The sequence below is a fragment of the Diabrotica virgifera genome, chromosome 1 (genome assembly GCF_917563875.1).
Source record: "Diabrotica virgifera virgifera chromosome 1, PGI_DIABVI_V3a".
Lineage (NCBI taxonomy): Eukaryota > Metazoa > Arthropoda > Insecta > Coleoptera > Chrysomelidae > Diabrotica > Diabrotica virgifera.
This window is the reverse complement of record NC_065443.1, coordinates 91409261-91431915: the sequence shown is the minus strand read 5'-3', so window position 1 is coordinate 91431915 and position 22655 is coordinate 91409261. Positions and strand designations below refer to the sequence as shown.

The window sequence follows — 22655 nt, the reverse complement described above, 5'->3', positions numbered from 1 at the left end:
TCAGTATGGGTAACCACATCCTACTACATTCTACCGAGGAATTGGCGACACAATTGGTTTCATTTAGCATAATTAGAGCCGCTTCTTTGATTTTTCTCTTTTTACTATCTGATTCTTTCAGGACTATACTTGAATCTCTCCACTGAACTCTATGTTCATTATCCAATGCGTGTTGACATATTTGAGATCTATCAAATTCTCTATTTTTAATATAAGACTGATGTTCACTTATTCTAACGTTTAATGGTCTTGATGTTTCACCTAAATAAAATTGTTCGCATTCACAAGATATTTTATAAATGCAATTCTTTGTTCTTTCTTGTTCATTGTTAGGTTTAGTTTTAGAAAAATGGATCTCAATGTGTTTGTTGTTTTGAATGTTGTTGAAATGTTGAATTTATTTCCTATGGTTTTAAGTTTCTCGGATAGTCCTTTTATATATGGTATTGATATTTTCCTCGTATTATTTCTTAAGAAAGTTAAAACAATAGGAAATAAATTCAACATTTCAACAACATTCAAAACAACAAACACATTGAGATCTATTCTATCTAAAACTAAATCTAACAATGAACAAGAAAGAACAAAGAATTGCATTTATAAAATACCTTGTGAATGCGAACAATTTTATTCAGGTGAAACATCAAGACCATTAAACGTTAGAATAGGTGAACATCAGTCTTATATGTATTAAAAATAGAGAATTTGATAGATCTCAAATATGTCAACACGCATGGGATAATGAACATAGAGTTCAGTAGAGAGATTCAAGTATAGTCCTGAAAGCATCAGATAGTAAAAAGAGAAAAATCAAAGAAACGGCTCTAATTATGCTAAATGAAACCAATTGTGTCGCCAATTCCTCGGTAGAATGCAGTAGGATGTGGTTACCCATACTGAAAGAGGAAGTCAATAGAAAGAAAATACCACGATTGTAATACTTATTATATATCTATGTATTATTAATATTATTTATAATTTAAACATATTAAAGTCAGAATTTGGTATTAGTTTTTTGAAAGTAAATTAAATGTAAGACCAAATACTTACGATGTCGGGATAGTATCACGAGATTTTTCCTGGTTTTTTTCCCTCATGATTTACTATGGAATCTCTAACGCGAGAATTTTACTGTCATCGTTGCATTTGTTTGTCTTTTTAAAGACAAATCACATGCTATGATTTTTTTGTGACGGATATTCTTGAGTTGGGATTGATTTCATGTAATCTAATGAACTATCTTTTAGTAAAGTCGTCCTAGGAACGCATTTCATAAATATTGGCGATATCATTTTAAAGTCTTCTACTTTAAAATGTATAATATACGTCTGAATTGCCAATTTAAATGAGTCAGATTAAATAAATTATTAGAAGAATTTTTTTACTTAGCAACAACATTTTTATTTATTTTAGTAGTATTTTGTATTTTGACAACGAAACCCGATTTGGGCTTCGAAACGTTAATAAAATTATTTTTTCAATTTAATTGTGGCTTATTTCCCACTAAATAGTTTATCATAAAAATGCCACAAGGAAATAGCTTCAGAACAACATTGTCAGAAAAATGTCATATAGTAAATAAAATAATATTTATTGTGGATAACCAAAATACCAAAAATGTACATAGAGTACATATGCGGCAAAATAAACAGTACTGAAATGAATGTTGAAATGTTTATGATTATTTATATATTTAGTATACATGATACACCCTTGCAAACATTATTCACGACGACGTTTCCGATAAGAAGATGTTAAAGATTCCCTCTGGCACGAAAAAATTATTTTAATTCTAGTACGCAATTCCGAAATGATAGACGTGGATCGGTCTGCCTCCTTCAGCATTTCCCATATTTACGCATCAGGTGGCATTATGGATGGTGAGTGGCGATCGCCCAAAATAATCGCGCAGTATTTAAAGAGACTCTCTGGCCATGTGATAGGTTGTCCGGTCCTGCTGGAACCATTTTTAATTTTAAGCTTAGACTCCACGATCAATTCTTTTTGCAAATTTAGGATCATCCTGAGGCACCTAGCATTAACACGACATTCACATACGTTATAACGAAGTTCTGAAATCACCCAGTACGTTTCGATGCATGATGTATGACACGTGCAAATTTGAGGAATACGCACTTCAGTACTGTTTATTTTGCAGCATACCGTATGATAAAGATTTGAACTACAGCTAAGCATATTTTATTATCCACCACAGGATAAACAAACTTATTTCAAACTTTTTTTTCGCTCTAACCATTACAAATTTATTTGCTTTGTAGTTTACATCTATAAATGGCCTAGTTATACATATTTAAGCAACTTGCTTTATGTTTTTTAAACTCTTCTCCTAATCGCGAATATAATAATTAAATATAATAAACTTAGTCTTTTGCTAGCAGTTGCCGCTAGGGCATCTATGCCATTTCGTTCGTTGCAATCCGGGACGTGAATTTACAAAACCTATACTATTTCAGTCATGGGGGCGACTCAATCCGAGTAGGTTTTGTATGCAGAATATTAGTTACATATCCTATGCTATTTCGGTCCAGAAATTAACTGTATCGGTGTAGGATTTGTAAGCGAAATTTTTTATTATTCTTGAGCAAATGTCTGTACTGTTTCAGTCATGTAAGTAAAACTAATCAAATATTTACTAAGTGGATTTATTATTACATCATAAAATTTAGATATGTTCTGAATATTAAAATGAATAATATATATTTGGATAATATTAAAAATTAAAAACAAATGAATAATTACTAGTATACGAATATATACAGTATGTCCTTGTAAGTTGGAACCATATGGAAAACTTTTTTTATTATTGATTTTACGAAAAAAAGAAACATATTCTTCATAAAAAGTTCTGCATGGTCTAAAATCGAAGATGCAATCATCTGATATTACTTTTGCATTATTACATCTGATATTACTACTAGTAAGTTTTATTCATAGTATATGAGAAATGTCAAAAAATATGAATTTCTGTTAAGAGTAAAGTATCTTTAGAGAAAAAATTTCAATTTTCTTTTCAATTAGAAGAATGTAGTTGCATATTAGAGAATTATTTTTAAGTCCAAACAAATTTTCGTAATAACAATTTTCAATCTTGTGAAATATATAAAGGTACTTTAATCTTGAGACAAATTCATAATTTTTGACATCCCTCGTATACTATTGAAAAAGCTTGATATCAGATGATTGCATCTTCGGTTTTAGACCATGCAGAACTTTTTATGAAACATATATTTTTTTCGTAAAATCAATAATAAAAAAGTTTTCCATATGGTTCCAACTTACAGGGATATACTGTATATATTCGTACATTAGTAATTATTCATTTGTTTTTAATTTTTGATATTATTCAAATATATATTATTAATTTTAATTTTCAAAACATATCTAAATTTTATGATATAATAATAAATCAACTTAGTAAATATTTGATTAGTTTTACTTGCATGACTGAAACAGTATAGACATTTGCTCAAAAATAATAAAAAATTTCGCTTAAAAGTCCTACACCGATACAGTTAATTTCTGGAACGAAATAGTATATGATATGTAACTAATATTCTGCATACAAAACCTACTCGAATGCAGTCGCCCCCATGACTGAAATAGTATAGGTTTTGTAAATTCGCATCCGGGACTGCACGCCGGGATTTGTTTTGGTTGGATCAGAGAGAGCAGCATATGTGCCTCCTGATGAGAGACTAATAAGTGTCGAAACCGGTAGAGGTGCTTGCTGCACTCTCTGATTGGACTAGAATATGGTGTGGCTGTATTTTCGTTTTGCAACGAAATTGAAAATGGTTATTCATTTTTGATAATAATTAAAATTTGAAAAATTAAACTTGAAAAGGATAATATTAAAAATTTAAAATAAATATAAAAGTAATATTTATTTAAAAACCCTTAAACGGGCTACAAATATCACACAACGTTTTCGCTCTCTAAAAATAGCATCATCAGGGTTACAGGCTTGACATGCTGAGCCACCCAAAATACAGAGGTTAAAACCTTTTAAATGTTGGCTTAATGTCTTACATTGTAAATTTAATTATGAAATCAAATCCAACGGATGGATATGATCCCTAAGGATAAGGCCCTGGGGCACTATATGACTCCCACGAGGCAAGTGGGTTTTTGAGTGAAAAAATTATATCTTCACATTTAGAGCGGCGAATTTTCATTCACCGCTCTCAATGTGAATACATAATGCATTTGAGCGGTAAATTTAAAGATGTAATAGAAAACAGTAAGGGTAAGAACAGAACCAGTCGGTCGCTGTGGAGGTGGAGGTGGAGGTGGAGGTCGCGGTCGATGTCGATATCCATGTAAAACAAACACATTGTACTGAATTGAAGAGAACAGAGCAGGTAGGTCGCGGTGAAGATTTAGCGCGGTGCCATTCAGGAGGTTTACATCGATGCTTTTGAAAATAAAATGAGTTTGTTTTACATGGATGTCTACTGCGCGGCCTACAAGGATGCTTCCCTGTGATTTGTCCGTTCGAAGCCAAGTTGTCATTACCTGCGCTATCAACCTGAGTTGATACTTTTATACAATCCCCTTTTTGTATTCAGTTTATTTTTGTATTTCTAAAGTAATTAAATTCAGTAAATTTTTGAAATATGAAGGAGGATATGATTATTTACAGCTAACATTTCATCACTATCATCACTTGACTGACACAACATCGCAAAAGCACAGTCTTTTTGTCATTCAAATTTCATTAAACTACTTCACTTGATAGTGGTTCTAGCTCGACTGACAGGGCAGGTGACCTCGTTGCTATGTGCTGTCGACATTGACCGCGACTTAACTAGTAGCATTCACCGCGACCTACACCTCCACCTCGACCCACTTGTTCTGTTATTACTTTAAGAGAAATTTTTGTTTGTAAGATACATTATTATGAAAGTTAAACGATGGTTAAAGACGCCAACTAACTTTCAAGAAATGGTTCGAAATCAAACAAATGAGGACAGTTCACCTATATCATAAAAGATGGTAATTCTGTTGGAGCTGGTATGCCAGCTACCCGTATAGATATAATTTAACTTCCACACTTCGAGATTCACAATATTCTAGAACTGTGTAGCCATTAATAAAAATTAAATAAATTAAATTAATCTAACATTTAATTAAACTATTTATTCAAAATATTTCAGCATTAAATCATTGGATTACTAAATTGTTAAATTAAACTGTTCATATTAGATTGTGTAAAAAAATGTTTTATTACCTATTTAAAAAGCGAAAAGGTCTAAAAAGACAAAAGGAGATAATATGTAATAATAATGTATGACAGTATAAGTAAAAACTGGTTATATAATAATATATGACAATATAAGTAGAAACTGATTATGTTTAATTCTGAAATGTTAATGTATGTTAAAATTTGGCTCAGGTTACTAAATATCAGTTCTTTGTTTAAAGAGTTAGGGCGTTTCAATATATGACACATTTCTAAAAATTGCCTTTATCGGTATTTATCGATCCATTTCCTCAGGTAACCTTACCTTCTTGGAAGTGTTAGTTGTAGCCCTTAGATGACAGGGTCTTCTCACAATATGATCAAAAATTTTAACATTGCTCCTGTAGTGATCCTTTCCCTTTTAACATACTCCTTTTCTAACTTGGCTACGCTGTACTGATGATTGGGCCAATAAGTCCGAAATACGTTACCTATATAAAGTTGCTCTCCAACAATCCATATACATATTTCCTTTTATGGCATCTATATTTTTACGTAATATATATTTTTATATATTCACTTATTTACATTAACTTTGCGAGTTTTTTCCAATAAGTCTCCCTATCTATATTTATATTTATACTCGCTTACTCAGCATCATTTATTTAATAACCTTATGGTGATCCATTTCCTCAGGTAGCCTTACCTCCTAGTCAGTGTTAGTTGTAACCTTTAGATGGCAGGGTCTTTTAATAAATGACCAAAAATGGTAACATTGCTCCTGTAGTGATCCTTTCCCAAGTTAACATACTCCTTTTCTAACTTGGCTACACTGTACTGACGATTGGGCCAATAAGTCCGAAATACGTATATACAGTAGTTACCCTACAACATTCCATATATTTTCTTTTATGGAATATATATTTTTATGTGATATATATTTTTATATATTCATATTCAGTTTGCGAGTTTTTGCCAATAATTTTCCTTATGCAAGATACAAGATCTTTCGTTGATTCCACGAACACTCCATACAAATCAAGATGCTTGTATGTATATATCCACTTTCCTGCACTCCCTGTCTCGCATAATTTCAATATTTGATTTTCGCAAATTCGATTTAGGTTACATGTTGACTTCTTTAAGCGATTTTCTGAATTCCAAGCTCACATGAATTGGAAATGAGCACGTATGAGTTGTTATAACCGTTTCTGAATGACTTTTAACCAAATCCCACGTTTACAAAATGTGGCGTTTCTAAAGAAAATATTAAAAATCAGTAAATAATAGTCATAAATATTTATCATCGGTAATTTTTTATAACTCGAGGATGAAATTTTATTTTTGAACAAATGCAGTCACATAATTTTTGAACAGTACAGAAAATAGCAATGTTTTGGGTTCTTGCTAAAAAGTCCTTTTGAGTTTTAAGTTCTGCGTAAGTTTTGAGAGCTAGAAAAAAAAGTTATGATCAGACAAGTAACAGGGTTCAACTATTTTAAGTTACGATAATGGAAATTTTAGGGGATCTAAACAAGTTATATGTTTCTTTATTCTGCATGGAATCATAAACTAGGTTAGGGACTAAATAATGAAACAAACAGGTCCAGACCAACTGATCTGTGCCCATTGAACTGGCAAGCACCTAGTATTTTCGAGCAGGGAAACATGTTGCCCTTTGAGCATGTATTCAAATAAATCTAACAACATCGACTTGCAGTGACCATATTTTATTAAAATATAATATGTAAACCATATATTATGGGGCTACCACCTTAAATAGTGTGCTAGTTCTAACTACTCAGCAGAATGTAAGTATTTCCACGTGTTTTTTCTTTTTAACAGTCACAATTTTAACATTTTTGTTTTAATCTAACGTGGAAATACTTCATTCTAGCCACTGAAGATGTTCTGACTTAGAACTAAAACATTTTGCAATCCATTTGGATGACATTTTAGATAGTTTTTAATAAATGATTTTATACCAGTATACAATTTGAAGTTTTTACTTCTGTGTGAGTTTTTTATAATAATAATACTTTCATGATGTTCTTAAACATCCGTGTATTTTTATTTCTCTTTTCTATACATAATTTTGTATGACGTAATACAGTATCTGAATATCGCACTTCGTCTGAATTCAGTAACCTTCAATTAACTTCATTCTAATACTTCAAAAACTTCTCTTCCTACCTTTTTGTGCCGTGTTTTTTTTTTATTTGAGCTTAAATCTCTCGAAGGAAAGTAATAGCATAGTAATTGAGTTAATAAGTCATCCCGACTGACGCAGATTATTTATTTTTAAAATAAAAGCTTCATGTTCTCCTTTGGCCCCAAAACGGATAATACAAGTAAATCTAGAATCTAGAATGTTTAACTCTGGAACAGTCGCGCTCTCTTCTGCCATGTAAGCAATCGCGCGTTAGATTTTATCTAACAATACAAATTTAAATATGAATTTAAAACAAATGTTAATTTTATAATATTTGTATTTACTTGTTATGTTAAAGATATCTACACTGACCGGCACAAAAAACGGCCAGCCCACAAAATGGGTCATTTATGATGCCTCGAATTTCCTAAACCTCTTGTCCGATTTAAGTGATTTTTTAAATATTTTACAGCTTTATTATTTAGCAATATCGCTGTAATATTTCCGCTACGGAGGTTGGCTTGGTATAGCTATTTTAATTTTAAAGGCAGTAGCTCTAAATAGTTCTTTTGGGCTGCATCCAAACCATTCTCTCAGCTTCTTCAGTCATGAAATTCGTCTTCTTTCGATGCTTCTTCTGCCATCTATCTTTCCTTGCATTATGAGCCGCAGTCACATGTTCTAGATACTGTAGTTTCCTTTCTTTAATTGTAAGTTCAACTTCCTTCTGTTTACCTATTCTTCTCAGTACTTCGTTGTTTGTAACTATATCTACCCAGGAAACCCTCATAATTCTTCTATAGGTCCACATTTCAAAGGGGTTAAGTCGTTTCATTGTCTCTACATTTAACTTCCATTTGGTAGGTTTTAAAAACAGTTATGGCACATTTTTTGACATGCAATTAAGAATTTTATATTCTCCATTGGCGCGCATACGGGTAATATGATGGGTAATATTACTTGCATGCACGCCAATGGTGAATGCAAAATTTTTAATTGTATGTCAAAAAATGTACAATAACAACCTCTTAAAACCTACCAAATTTCATTTGCAGAACTCAACCGGTTTTTAGAGCAATAATATATTATCGTCAGTTTGTAAGAAAAAATTCAACATCCCGTATCTCGGAAACCAAGCATTTGCGGACATATGGTTATAAAGCAAACGGTCATTATTTTTTTATGCAGAATTGCCCCTTAAGGCGGAAATACATATCCGCGCCGCGAACTCCGCGCCGTGTGAGCGCCGCGCGTTTGAGGCGCGGTTATTGTTCGTTAAAATTTTTCATTTTGACGACCCAGAGGAAACATATTAGTAATTGTAGATAATCATGTCTCTGTCCTGTACTTCTACTACATCTTATTTTGTTATTACATATTCTGAAACTATTTTCTTGTGTCATCTTATGAAATTTACTATTTTATGTGGAATAAGCCACAGTTTGCGAACATTTCGGGAACTACCTTTTCGCTTCCCGGCGACACAAATATAATGGTAGGGGAGCCCAAGCGGGGATTTTTGCAGTTACTCGAGTGCGTCAGATTATCATATGGGGAGAAACGTTGTACCCTGCAAATGTACCTCCACCATCTCTTGGCTCTTAACACAGGGGGTTCGTTCAGGGGGGCCCGAAAAAAAAATCTATCCTTAAAAATACTTGAAATTGTCAGATTAAGATTAGGTAAGTTAAGTACATGCAAAAGAGTCTATATTTCAAAAATATGACGATTTGAGCGGGGTGTACGGAAATGGGTGAGTCAAAAAGTTTCACAAAAAAAAGCGAATATTTTGCGAAATGAACGTTAGATTGAAAAACTAAAAACTACTTGTTCAATGTTTTTCAAAAATCTATCGAAAAATACCAAACATCACCCCCACGGTGAGTGGGGGGGGGGGTAAATTTAAAATTTTAAATACAAATCCCGCGATCTTTCGCAAAATAAACATCATATCGAAAAACTGCAAAATACACTTTAACACGACCCCCACAGAGGTGAGGTGGGAGGCTTACTTTAAAATCTTAAGTGGTAGCCCCCATTTCTTATTGCAGATTTGGATCGTTTGTATAAAAATAAACAACTTTTATTCGAAACAATTTTTCTAATTATGGATAGATGGCGCTGTAATCGGAAAAAAGATTGTAGGAAATGGAAAATTAAATTAAAGAATGGGAAGTCCCCACTAAAATGGAAAATTTTACTTAACTTTTTTTGGTTTTAGGACCTAATAATCACAGCCCAATAGGTCCCAAAGCGCTCGAGTGACTGCACATTTAGCATACTTTTGCTCCCCTACCATAATATATCTGCTTGTTCCTACAACCAGAAACAAAATTAGAGAACTATAGGTTCTTCCACGTTGTGCGTTAACTTTTTCGTTTTCCGGTGACACAATTGTAATGTATCTGCTTGTTTCAACTCCGTTGCTTCACCAGAAGCGAAGTTAGAGAACTATTGGCTCTTCCAAGTTGTGCGTTAGCTTTTTGGTTTTCCGGTGACCCAATTATAATATATCTGCTTATTTCAACTCCGTTGCTTCACCAGAAGCAAAGTTAGAAAACTATAGGCTCTTCCAAGTTGTGCGTTACCTTTTTGGCTTTCCGGTGACCCAATCATAATATATCTGCTTGTGCCAACTCCGTTACTTCACCAGAAGCGAAGTTAGGAAACTATAGGCTCTTCCAAGTTATGCTTTACCTTTTTCGTTTTCCGGTGACCCAATTATAATATATTTGCTTGTTCCAACTCCGTTGCTTCACCAGAAGCGAAGTTAGGAAACTATAGGCTCTTCCAAGTTGTGCATGACCTTTTTCGTTTTCCGGTGACCCAATTATAATATATCTGCATGTTCCAACTCCGTTGCTTCACCAGAAGCGAAGTTAGAAAACTATTGGGTCTTCCAAGTTGTGCGTTACCTTTTGGGCTTTCCGGTGACCCAATTATAATATATCTGCTTGTTCCAACTCCTTTGCTTCACCAGAAGCGAAGTTAGAAAACTACTGGGTCTTCCAAGTTGTGCGTTACCTTTTTGGCTTTCCGGTGACCCAATTATAATATATCTGCTTGTTCCAACTCCGGTGCTTCACCAGAAGCGAAGTTAGAAAACTATTGGGTCTTCCAAGTTGTGCGTTACCTTTTTGGCTTTCCGGTGACCCAATTATAATATATCTGCTTGTTCCAACTCTGTTGCTTCACCAGAAGCGAAGTTAGAAAACTATTGGGTCTTCCAAGTTGTGCCTTACCTTTTTCGCTTTCCGGTGACACAATAATTATAATATATCCGCTTGTTTCAACTGCGTTGCTTCACCAGACACGAAGTTAGAAAACTATAGGTTCTCCAAGTCGTGCGTTACCTATTTCGCTTTCCGGTGACACATAATATATATCTGCTTATGAATGTTTTTTTGATATTGATAACTATTTCCGAAGTGAAAGTCGAAAGGTCAAGTAAACTTGATTTCAAACTCGAATTGTGGCTTATGCCCAAATAAAATAGTAAATCTTATTTTTAATACATGTTATTTTTAGTACAACAATGAACTAACATTTTTTAAAAAGGTCCGCATGTACATTTTTTTATTTCAGCTTCTATTTCCGTTCAGATCGGATTTAAGTTGTTTCTTTAAATTAAATGGTTCTTTATTGAGGATCCCACAATAATGATTTTCCACGGTAAACATCAATTTCCTTCCGACAGTTCCGACCATTCCATTACTAACAAATATTCAACTCATGCGCGCCAAAACCAACAAACCACTCGCAAACCCGTCCAAATACGTATTGCGAACCATCAAAGCGTTTGTTGAAAAACCGACAGAATTTAGATGGTGGTGCGCCGTGTGCGTGCCGTTTGTACGTCACTTGAAAACACGTACTAATCTGACGAATACGCTGCGCGCGAGCGGCTCGCACGCCGAGCAGAGCGCATATGTATCTCCGCCTTTACAGTTTGTCGCACTTTTAAAAACAACCTGTATTGGTGAAGAACATGGCTAGTTGTTAAAATACCTAACTTTTTTATTATTCAACATAAGCGAATGAATAAAAAACAGAATGTTAAGGAACCCTGTGGCTATAGTTGGGTCTTAATTTCAGTATTTTATAAATGCTAGAATATTCCTCAAGGTGATGCGAACTTCGAGAAAAAAACACAGTTTGATTGGTACACCTGGTATACAATGATCATTTACCTGTCTGGCAACAATATTATTACAGCGATATTGTTAAAGAATAAGGAATAAGACATATTAAAAAAATCACTTATCGGACAACAGTTTTGGGAAATTAGAGACATCAAAAATGACTCATTTTGTGGGGTGGCCGTTTTTTGTGCCGGTCAGTGTATTTCTAAAAATTTTAAAGCTAGTGGGTTCTCACCAAAGCCATAAATTTCACAAAAAAAAATTTAAAAAATAAAACTACCTACGCATTACTACAATCTTCCTCGGGGCACTTGCGAGTGGAAAGTTATGTTACAAAATTTTTCATCAAGTTATAGCGAAAAAGGATAAAATGTTAGATTTTTTGGGTTGCATGTGTGAGTGCATTCCAAATTGGTTGAAGAAATTTGGTTAAGTAGGAGTAGCTTAGCTAGACTTCACCAGATGTTATCCCAATAGGGTTTAACTTTTTTGCTTTTGTTCTATATTCTCAATGTGCTGTAACTATATGCTTATTTGTTTTACATACCAAATGAATAAAATGTCTTATCCCAGATTTAGCCATACGGCTCACACTCCCTCTAAGAGAGTGTTTTACAGTATATTTCATTCGTTCAAACTTAATCAGTCCTCTTTTAAGGTGTCGATGGTTGCGTCTAGCTCTTAATAAACCTGCTCCATTCTTTCCTATTGGTTGCCATTTGTTAAATTTATATTTATATTACATACATTAAATTAACTTTGATTAAATTTGACAAATAGAAGAAAAAATTTTTTTTTGTACACCCTGTATAAATAATTATGTTAATGTTTATATTACTGAATAGAGAATTAAATAACCTTTCAAATGAGTTATCACACAACCCCTACTCTTATTTAAAAAAATCATCGGTTACGTCATCACGCTCAGATGGATGTCGTCACTAGTATTATGTATATGGCAAAAAGTCCTAATTTAAAAATAAAAATCGACATGTCTGAGGATTTCTCTTGAAATTTGCCCATTCTCGAGATAATGAATTTATGCCAACTCAAACGTCCTCACTTACACTACAGTGTCGCGCCCGCTTGATTAGCGATTAAAAAACAAAGGGGTTTCCGATATTGTATTGCAAAAAACTCTTTGGGATTTCATCAATCAATGTTTAAAAAATATCTACCTACCTTCGCAACTTTGAAATTTTTAGATAAATGTCCGATTTAGGGTCAAAATGGCCGATTTCGCAATTTTCAAAATTTTCAATCGCTTATATAACAAAAACTATTAACTTAAGAGAAAAATCACTAAAGACCTTTTCTGTTTGGAATGATTCAAAAAACCTAAAAAAAATTTGTTCGATGCAAAAAAAAAATAATTTTAGGAAAAACCCCTAATCTTTCGCCTTGCCTGGCAAGGTCTTATGCTCTTCAGAATCGCCTGTCATTGTAAACATTTCTTCTAAATGACTTACTCAAACACATACTTAAATTTAAACTTTACATGAGAAAGTTTATTTTACCTCTAAACTATGCACTTTTCGATTCATCTGGTAGATACACGTGCAGGGCTGATACCTGCCAGGTCATGCTTTTTAGCCTTGGTGTGCTATGAATTATCACTATACAAATTTCTAGCCTTACAGGACGACCGTTAGTCGGAGGGTTCACTAGCTCTTAGACGATAAGTTCCCTCTCCTTCAGTTCGTAAAATTAAAACTGTCAAAGTGTCACTATGGATGTAAATGGATAGAAATCAGTCATTTTAGATCTTTTGTGTAATTATAAGTGAAAATTTAAATGATGAATAAATTCTATAGATAATATATTTAACAAATTTTGAAAATTACTTAAATAGTTAAACAGCATTTTTAACGAAAAAGATTAGGTAATATTTTTTAAATTATAAATAACTTAAGTGTGTGGTTTTATTATAAAAAGACTAAGCACTCAGTAATAAGCAGACATACAATTTCATTAACACACATATTATGTAGGTACCTTCTTCTTTAAGCGCCGTGCCCACATTTTAGGCGTGGGTAGCTTCCATGACAATCTGCCGATATCGTATTTGATGAAGGTTTCGGAGCCATGAATATTTATTTTTACCAATTTCTCTTTTTTCCGTTGATTTTACCGTTGAGTATTAACTGCAGCATCCTATATCTGCCATCTCTCATTATACACCTGAGATATTCAAGTTTTCTCTTTTTTATCATCTTGATTAAGTCACCTTCGCCTTGACCTACTCTGTTTAGGACTTCTCTGTTTGAAATGCGTTGAACCAAAGCCATCAAATTAAATAAAAAAAAACCCAAGATATTCTGAGCATTCTACGATATGACCACATCTCGAAGGCTTCTAATTTGTTCATCATGTTAACCTTTGTGATCCAGGTTACACATCCATACAGTAATACAGGATACACATAACATTTTAGAAACTTGATTCTTAGTTGTAAGTTCAGGTGAGAGTTGCTCAGAACAGATCTAAGTCTCATAAATGCTCCTCTTGCAATTTCTATATGAGTTTTAATTTCTTCATCCAGATTTAGTGTCCCCTTTATCCAACATCCTAGGTATTTAAAATGGTTAACTTTTGCTAACCACAAGTAACTTTGTCTTTGCTGTATTTATGCCAAGTCCGTTATTTGAGCATTCTCTATAGACTCGATCTATAAGGAAGTGAAGATCTTTGATACTTTCAGCCATGATCGCGGTGTCGTCTGCATATCTGATGCTGTTAATAGTTTCTCCCCCGATTCGAACTTCACATTGCCTTTCAAAGGCTTCGTTAAGAATTATTTCTGAGTATACGTTAAACAAAGTTGGGGATAACACACAACCCTGTCTGATACCTCTTTGAATGCAAATTTTGTCTGTCTCTTTGCCATCTACCAGAATAGAAGCTTCTTGATTCCAATATAGATGTTGTAAATGTGTCAGATCTTCATCATATATTCCAATAATTTCTAGATATTCAAACAGCCTATCATGTTGAACCCTATCAAACGCCTTCTCAAAATCTATAAAGCAGATGTAAATTGATTTCTGTACTTCCCATAACCCTTGAAGTAATGTTAGCATTGATAACAAAGCTTCCCTTGCTCCCAATCCTTCTCTGAAACCGAATTGTTGGTTTCCCATTGTCTCTTCACATTTCTGCTTGACTCGATTAAGACTTATCTTAAGGAGTAGCTTGAGTGAGTGGCTCATGAGACTAATTAGTCTAAAGTCATTACATGATGATCTATTAGGTTTCTTTGGGAGTGGAATAAATATAAACTCTAACCATATCTGTGGCATCATTCCAGTTTCGTATATGTGGTTAAAAATTTTTGTTAGTTCTGAGACATTGTCGTCATCTAGAAGTTTGAGCCAGTCTCATGGTATTTAGTCTGGGCCTGGAGATTTCCCATTTTTGCTTTATTTGATGGCTTTCTGTACTTCCGCTTTTAAAATACTAGGAGCAGTATTTGTATATTTTGTGGTGTTAAGTATTGGCCTCGTATCCAGGAAGAGCTCTTTTATGTAGTTAGTTCATTCTTCCTTTTTTTCGTTTAAGTCGAGAACTTTTTACCTTTGGAGTTTCTCGTAAAGTGAGGAGTTCTTTTTCTCTAAGTGTAGGTAATTTCTTTAAGTTTTTTGTGTGTATTAAACTCGTCAAGTTTTCTTTGTAGTTTTTACATTTTACGACATTTTTGTTCCATCCAGGCCTCTTATGCTCTCTTAATCTCGTATCTTATTTGTCGATATATTTCTCTACATATATCTAATCTCGCCTTGGTTTTTTCAATTTCTTCTTTGTTGAATAAGGTGTAGTATTATATCTGCCATCCAATCCTTTTTCTTTATTGAGTCTCTTTCTGGTTTCAAAAATTCGTTTGCTCTGGTGACCATGGCTGAATTCATTATATCTAGATTTTGACGGATATTTTCTTGTTCCAATCTTTCTAACTGTTTTTTGATCTCACGATTTATCTTATTTCCGAACTCATCTGCTATTACGGCATAGCAGGTATATGTATAATAGTATCTAATAAAATTCTATGTACGGTATTTACTTCTGTGGGCACTCTCACAAGTTCCACGCGCAGTTTTTTTAATATTTTGCTTTTATAAAAAATAATACAAAAACAACTTTCATATCTCTAACAGATCTCAGTTTACTTGTATTTAGTTTTATCCCATGTAAAATGAATCCATTTCTTATGAGAAAAATGTCTTTTACCGCTTTCAAACAAGCTTGCCTTCTATTGTATTTGTACGAAAAGCTATAGCTTGAAGCTATCGATCGTGTCCTGTATAAACAACCTATAACTACGTATAACGATAAACGTATTTGAACAGATTGAAAAATTGATACTGACAGCGAAAATATTGATTTTAAGATATCAGCGAAAATTAGAGAGATCCTTTTACAGAAAATTTTGTTCTGACGATCTTCGCGCCATCTACCTTATAGATACCGTAGTTATTTTCAGCGCCGTTACAGTTTGTGCAACGATTTGGAGAAATTTTGGAATAAAACGTAGGATGGTGAACAAAATGATGTCACCAGAATTTATTCAAATTTTTGTGCTAAAATATTCATTTATTACAAATTTTATGGATGATAATGTACATTAATCCTGTTTTGAATTACAGTTTTCATTTCCGTCTTAAGTACCCATAACCGTAAGTTTAGAAGGAGAACAACAATAAAATATTTCGTAATCATTTTTCAGAAATAATAAATACATATAAGTACTTTCAACTTGTGTAGATTTTAATATAAAATTGTGATGACAAGCCACATTTTTTACATAGTAGAATTTTTATTTTCTTTGATTCAACTGTTTGAATTTTTGATTCTTCTGATTTTATAAACCCAAAAAAACCACATAAGTAACAATGATCAAGAATCGACTATTACTATAGAAATATTATAAGATAAATTCCAGGAAATAAGGCAAGATATACCATGCTCAGGACACTGACCTAGCCAGGCTGAAAATGGGTTTTTTGATACTTTATACCTCTAATACATTATAAATGCAAAATACCCGTCACAGCTCGGAGACATATAATAATTATTAACAAATAAGGCTAAAATATGGCAGTTTTTTCGTTTAATTCGCTATAGGTAAATATAGAGTAAATTAATATATTACTAATGCCTGGTTGCAACAAGAGAGCTTAAGCTTAATTCGAGAATAACATAAGAATTAATATATTATACTATAATTTACGAATTTAAACAAACCAAGATTGCGCCAATATTTAAAAATGGTGACAAAAAATATGTCAAAAATTATAGACCAATTGCGGTCCTAAATTGTATAGTGAGAATTTTTGAATTCATTTTACATGATAAGTTGTACAACAGTTTTAAACATTTGATCTCAGCTGAACAACACGGCTTCTGTAAAAGGAGATCAGTTGAAACAAATCTCTTGACATTCGTTAATAAAGTAAGGGAGAATATAGACAATAAAATACAGGTAGATTGTATATATACAGACTTTGCAAAAGCTTTTGATAAAGTAAGTCACGACAGTTTGTTATGTAAACTAAAGTACTATGGAATTAGCTAACATTTATTAAATTTTTTTATCTCGTATCTAAGATTACGAACTCAGGTAGTATCATATAAAAGTGAATTGTCACACGTATTTTTAAGTGGATCAGGAGTTCCTCAGGGATCTAATTTGGGACCACTCATTTTTTCAATATTTATAAACAATTTATCTTCACAAGTAACATCCGATTGCTTGTTATACGCAGACGACTTCAAACTATTTCGTAAAATTGAAAACATAAATTATTACTTAAAGCTTCAAAATGATATAGATAATATTTGTGAGTGGTCCTTACGCAATAAGTTGTCATTTAACTTATCAAAATGTAAAGTATTAACATTTAACACAAATAAAAACCCTTATCATTATATATATTTTATGCAAAATTCACAGTTAGAAAGAGTGACTTCTGTATGTGACCTCGGCATTTGTTTTCAAAATTATTTGAAATTTAATCAGCATATAAATAATATTGCTAAAAAATCGCACCAGTTACTAGGTTTTTTAAAGAGGACAACATATGCATTTACAAACACTGAAATAATACAATATTTATATTTTTCTCTAGTGCGTAGTAAACTTGAATTTGCTAATGTAATATGGAATCCTACACAGCTAAATTTAAACCGTTCTATAGAAGTAGTCCAAAACAAATTTTTAAAATATTTGTACTTTAAAAAACATAGAACCAATCCCGAATATGCTTCATATGATCCTATCAGAAAAGAATTTGGTATAATAAAACTTGAGTATAGAAGAAGAGTTTTTGCCATTACGTTTCTTTTTAAAATATTGAATTATTTAATCGATAGCTCCTATCTTACGTCTCAAATAAACCTTTATGTAAAACCACGTAGTATACGCCCTCGTCAACAGACGTTTTTGGTAAATGATGATAGACCGATAACTCGACTATGTCATATACACAATGACTTCTTTTTTTCTGTAAATATATTTGACACAAATCTACCAAAATTTAAGCGTGAAATCAAAGGGATATACACTAATGATTAAATGTTGTCACATTAGTACCTCACTCTTAATATTATCATATACTTATGTTGAATATTTTATTTTAATTTTGTGTTAACATCTATATATATATTTTCAAAAACAAAACATCAAAAACCAACCAAATATGTGGGTAAATACTTGCTGTCTTGGTGAGCTCCCTATGCACGAATAGGTATACGCAGGTTATTTCTGTTCTTTATATAAATGCACTTTTTTTTTCTTTTTTATTTATTATTAAACGTTTTTTTTTGTTTTTTTATATGTATACGTTTACACCTTATAATATTTATAATATTTAAGTTCTTTACGTTTTTTCTTTTTTTTTGTTATTTGATTTCGATATAATCGTTGTAATAATGTATAGAAACATGTAATTAGGCTTTGCCTGTTTGTTTCTTAAATAAATAAATAATAAAAATATTATAATATAATGATAATATTATTATATATTATAGATATTATCAAGTATAATTTTGATAACAAGGTAAGAATCGAAAATTATGGTTAAACGTAAGTTATACTTAAGGCAGCCCTATCTATTATAAGCTGAGCTGGGCTAAGCTGGAGCAACCAGGCATTAGAATAAATTTATATTTTAATAAATATGCAAAGGTTTAAAATGGCTGTTTTTGAATTTTGATCCGATCATTTGTTGCTTCGGAAATTGCAAAATAAAGCTAAAGTTTCGAAAATCAAAAATTTGCAATAACTTCTGCAAAAATTATTCAAGGACTTTAAGATTCCATGAAAAGTTGAATCAAGCAGTCCTTATATTGCACAAAAAATTTCAAGTCGATCCGTGAGTAAATGTTAGTTTTATTCAATTTGTTTTTCCCATAAAGTTTTTTTTTGGAATGTTATTGCTCAGACATAATAATACTACAGCGATTTTTCGGGTAGCACATTAAAGAAAATGTCATTACTAAAAGTCATTTTTACCATTGCAAGAACAATTGACTATAATTGACTAATTTGAATAACTTTGTTAATGTTGACTGTAGACTAAATCCACGTTGATATTTTTTAGAGTCGATATTTTTACACGAATTTTCACAAAAAAATGTCTTCTAGATTATCTAGGGTTAAAGTTGTCCACTTTTTTTTACTTACTTCACAGCTACTTTGTTTGTAACAATAAACCCTTTTAGCTCCACTTTGGCACCCGAAGTCCCATTTAACGACAATGTTAACATTATGTCACAGAGCTCTGTAACCAAAGCACTTAAAGACCTATTTTTTTTTTATTTTTAAACTAGATGTATTGTTTAGTCCCTCGTAGATGTTTGTAAAGTTAGAGTGAAAGAAACATTTATTTTAAAATTTTTTAAAATACAAAAAAAACCCAAAATAGTTTAGACTTTATTTTTTATTTTACTTGTTTTTGTACATTTTTTAATAAAACTTCACGAGAGACTTGATATTATCTATCTACAACTACTATAAAAATTTGGACGTTCTACCATCTAAGGATCCATCGATATTTGACATCAAATGTTAAAAAACCTAGTATTCGAGAAATCGCAAAAACATCAAACACTCTAATTGACTATAAAGAAAGCTACCGGTAATAGTGGCGTAAACAGGAAGGGTTTTGGGAGTTATAACCCCCCATTTGAGCTTAATTTATACCTCCCAGGGACCCTGCAGTAATTGTAACCACTCCGCCTTAGGATCATCCTGGTTACGCCGTTGAGCGGTACACGGTAAGTTGAGTGCGGATGTTCAAAAAGCAAAAAATTTTGTAACCATGGATATTTTCTACTCTAATATGTTACCCAAACCTCTAACCTCAGCTCCTGTGCCGGCAGAAATAATTTCCGTCGAATACCTACATGCTATGGACGCGCTTACGCGTCCATGACAATAATCTATAGTCATATTTGGACGCGCATACGCGTCACCGAAGCTGAAAGGGTTATGCAACCTAACTGGAGGCCATTTTGAAATTCAAGGTATAGTTTGTGTGTAAAAGTTTGAGTAAACTTTGAACTTCCATAAAGCGGTTAATAAGGCTTTAAAGATGAAGTCCTAAGGAAATCTGCTTTGAGCCGGAGGAGAGGAATTATAAAATCAGTGAACTAAAAAATGAAATTATTTCTTTAAACATAATATGATGAGATTAATATCTCCGGAACTTGTTGATGGATTTTGATCAACATTTTTTAATTTGAATGAACTCGACGTCTCGTAGAGTTATGTACACAAATCCCAACCTAATATTACAAAATGTTGAGAGGAGGGGGGCCGAAATTTGGAATTTGGCGAGTATGAACCTATTTTTCATTAGTTGATATAACTCTTCTTTTACTGGGTTTAAGGATCTCATACCTACACAATTTTTTTCACTTTTTTATGGACTATATTTTGCTAAGACTGTCTTTTTTTGCTAAAATACTTACTTTTTGAGTTGTTTGCTAAAAAACCGTCTAGAACAGTAATTTTTTTGTTTTAAAAATAAACATATTTACTCGCAAGTAATTCGAAAAGTATTAACTTCGTGAAAAAATGCTAGAGAACAAAAGTTCTTTAGAATTACATAGTTAGTTTATCCATTTGCGGACTTATTTTGAACGTATATTTTTTCACCTCTCCGAGAAGGGGTGAAACTCGTCCCAGGGCAAAAGATCATATCGGCACAATATCACTTTTCTTCTTTGAATATGTTACCTATGCATATGTCAAATTTCATGTCAATCAAATAGGTTTTTTAAAATTTTGAGCAAAAACCGTAAGTCAATGAAAAAAAAAAGTAAAAGAGAATTGATATCTAAAAAAGAGAAAAGTTTCATACTTTGGCCATGTTATTAATAGACATGGATCGCGCGTACCAAAAAATAGTTGAGTGTCTAGTCGGACAAGCTTTGATGTATGGGAACACCGGAACAGAGGAAGTTTTATTGCGGAAGAGGTTAAAAATTTGGAATGTCAGACTAGGAAAACGTTCCATGTATTTTGTCCGACAGAACTTTCAATTGATTTGTTACCATTTCATTAAATTCTTGTGCAAAAACCAGACTGGTGTTTATCACCAACTGGGCATTTTAATGAGTGGAACACGAAGAACATGTCAAATGACAGGAGTCAGGTTGGTTAGTAATAGCAGTCTGATTTTTGCATGAGAGTTTAATGAAAGGGTAACAAATCAATTGGATGTTATGTCCGACAAAATACATAGGCCGTTTTCGTAATCTGACGTTCCAAATTGGAAAACTGTTCCACAATTAAAACTTCCCCTGTTCCAGTGTTCCCGTAGATCAAAGTTTGTCCGACTAGATACCGTTACGCTATTAACAAATTTTCAGCTTACTATTAATCAACTTTTTTTGGTACGCGGTATCCAGGCCTATAAGAAATCGTAGAGCAAAAGCATTTAAAATTATTTATTTATAAGAAAAGTTAAGGCCAAGATTTATATTTTTACTTACCGTTTTCAGCAGTGGATAGAAAGGTTTGTTGAATCGTTCTAGTGTCGGTGGTAGTGGCATTTTGTCTAATGAGTGCCATTCTTTTGATTTCTTTTTTAGACTGTAGTACTTGTAGACCACAATAGTCATAGCTATTAGTAAAGCTGTCCCTGTTCCGAGGGCCGCTCCAAAGACTGCGGTCCCCACCATTATCTACAAAATGTATTTTTATAGGTATATGTAATTATAATAGCAAAGGTTAATATACGTTTTTCTGTGATTATTTTTGATCGTCGTTTTCGTGTCACTTTTTATTCATACTATGTGTAAATTTAATGAAAAATTTTTCTTGGTAAAACGTATATTTATTTAAAAACCCTCAAAAGGGCCACAAATATCACAACAAAACGTTTTCGCTCTGTAAATAGAGCATCATAAGTATTACAAGAACAAGAAAAGCCACCCAAAAATACAAGGGTTAAAACCTCTTAAAAGCAGACTAAATGTCTTACATAAATAAATACATTATGGAATCCAAAGGATGGATATAATCCCTATGTATATGGCCTAAGGGCAACATATGACTCCCACACGTGGTACGTGGGTAGCTAGGTAATTATTAGGTCATCACATTGAGAGAAGTGAAAGGTAACTTTACTTGCAACTTAGTAAGTAAGACATTTAGTCTACTTTTAAAAGGTTTTATCCTTTGTATTTTTGGGTGGCTTAGCATGTTCTTGTAACACTGATGATGCTCTTTTTACAGAGCGAAAACGTTTTGTTGTGATATTTGTGGCCCCTTTAAGGGTTTTTAAATAATTAAACCTTTTACCAAAAAATATTTCTCATTAAATTTACTTGTAATTAATGGTATACAGCCAGCTACAGGAAATTCTTCCTTCTGGATATTCATATTATGTAACATACAATATTTATTAACAGTAACTTATTAGAGTGGAAATATTTTTAAGTTATTATATTTTTATAAATTTTTTATTTGATTAATGGAAAAAATTGGATTAAAATATTTATCAAACAAAAAAAAACGAACAATATAAAAATACCTCCCTTGAAGAAAACCGGAGGTACAACTAGAAATATATATTTGAACTCTTTGTGTAACTTCAGAGTTAAAGGTGAACACACCGAATATGTTAAAGTTCGGTGCCGCCCAAAATCCCGACAG

General features: G+C 32.6%; 1 protein-coding gene across 1 annotated transcript in view; it reads right to left on the bottom strand.

Annotated features, from left to right (window-relative positions):
* LOC114333103 (synaptotagmin-6) overlaps nt 1–21679 on the bottom strand; it is a 149914-nt gene extending 128235 nt beyond the window's left edge. The window contains exon 1 of the mRNA XM_050642372.1: nt 21491–21679. Coding sequence (XP_050498329.1) covers nt 21491–21679 — 189 coding nt within the window. The remainder of the gene's footprint in view (nt 1–21490) is intronic.
* Between the last annotated feature and the right edge of the window lie 976 nt (nt 21680–22655).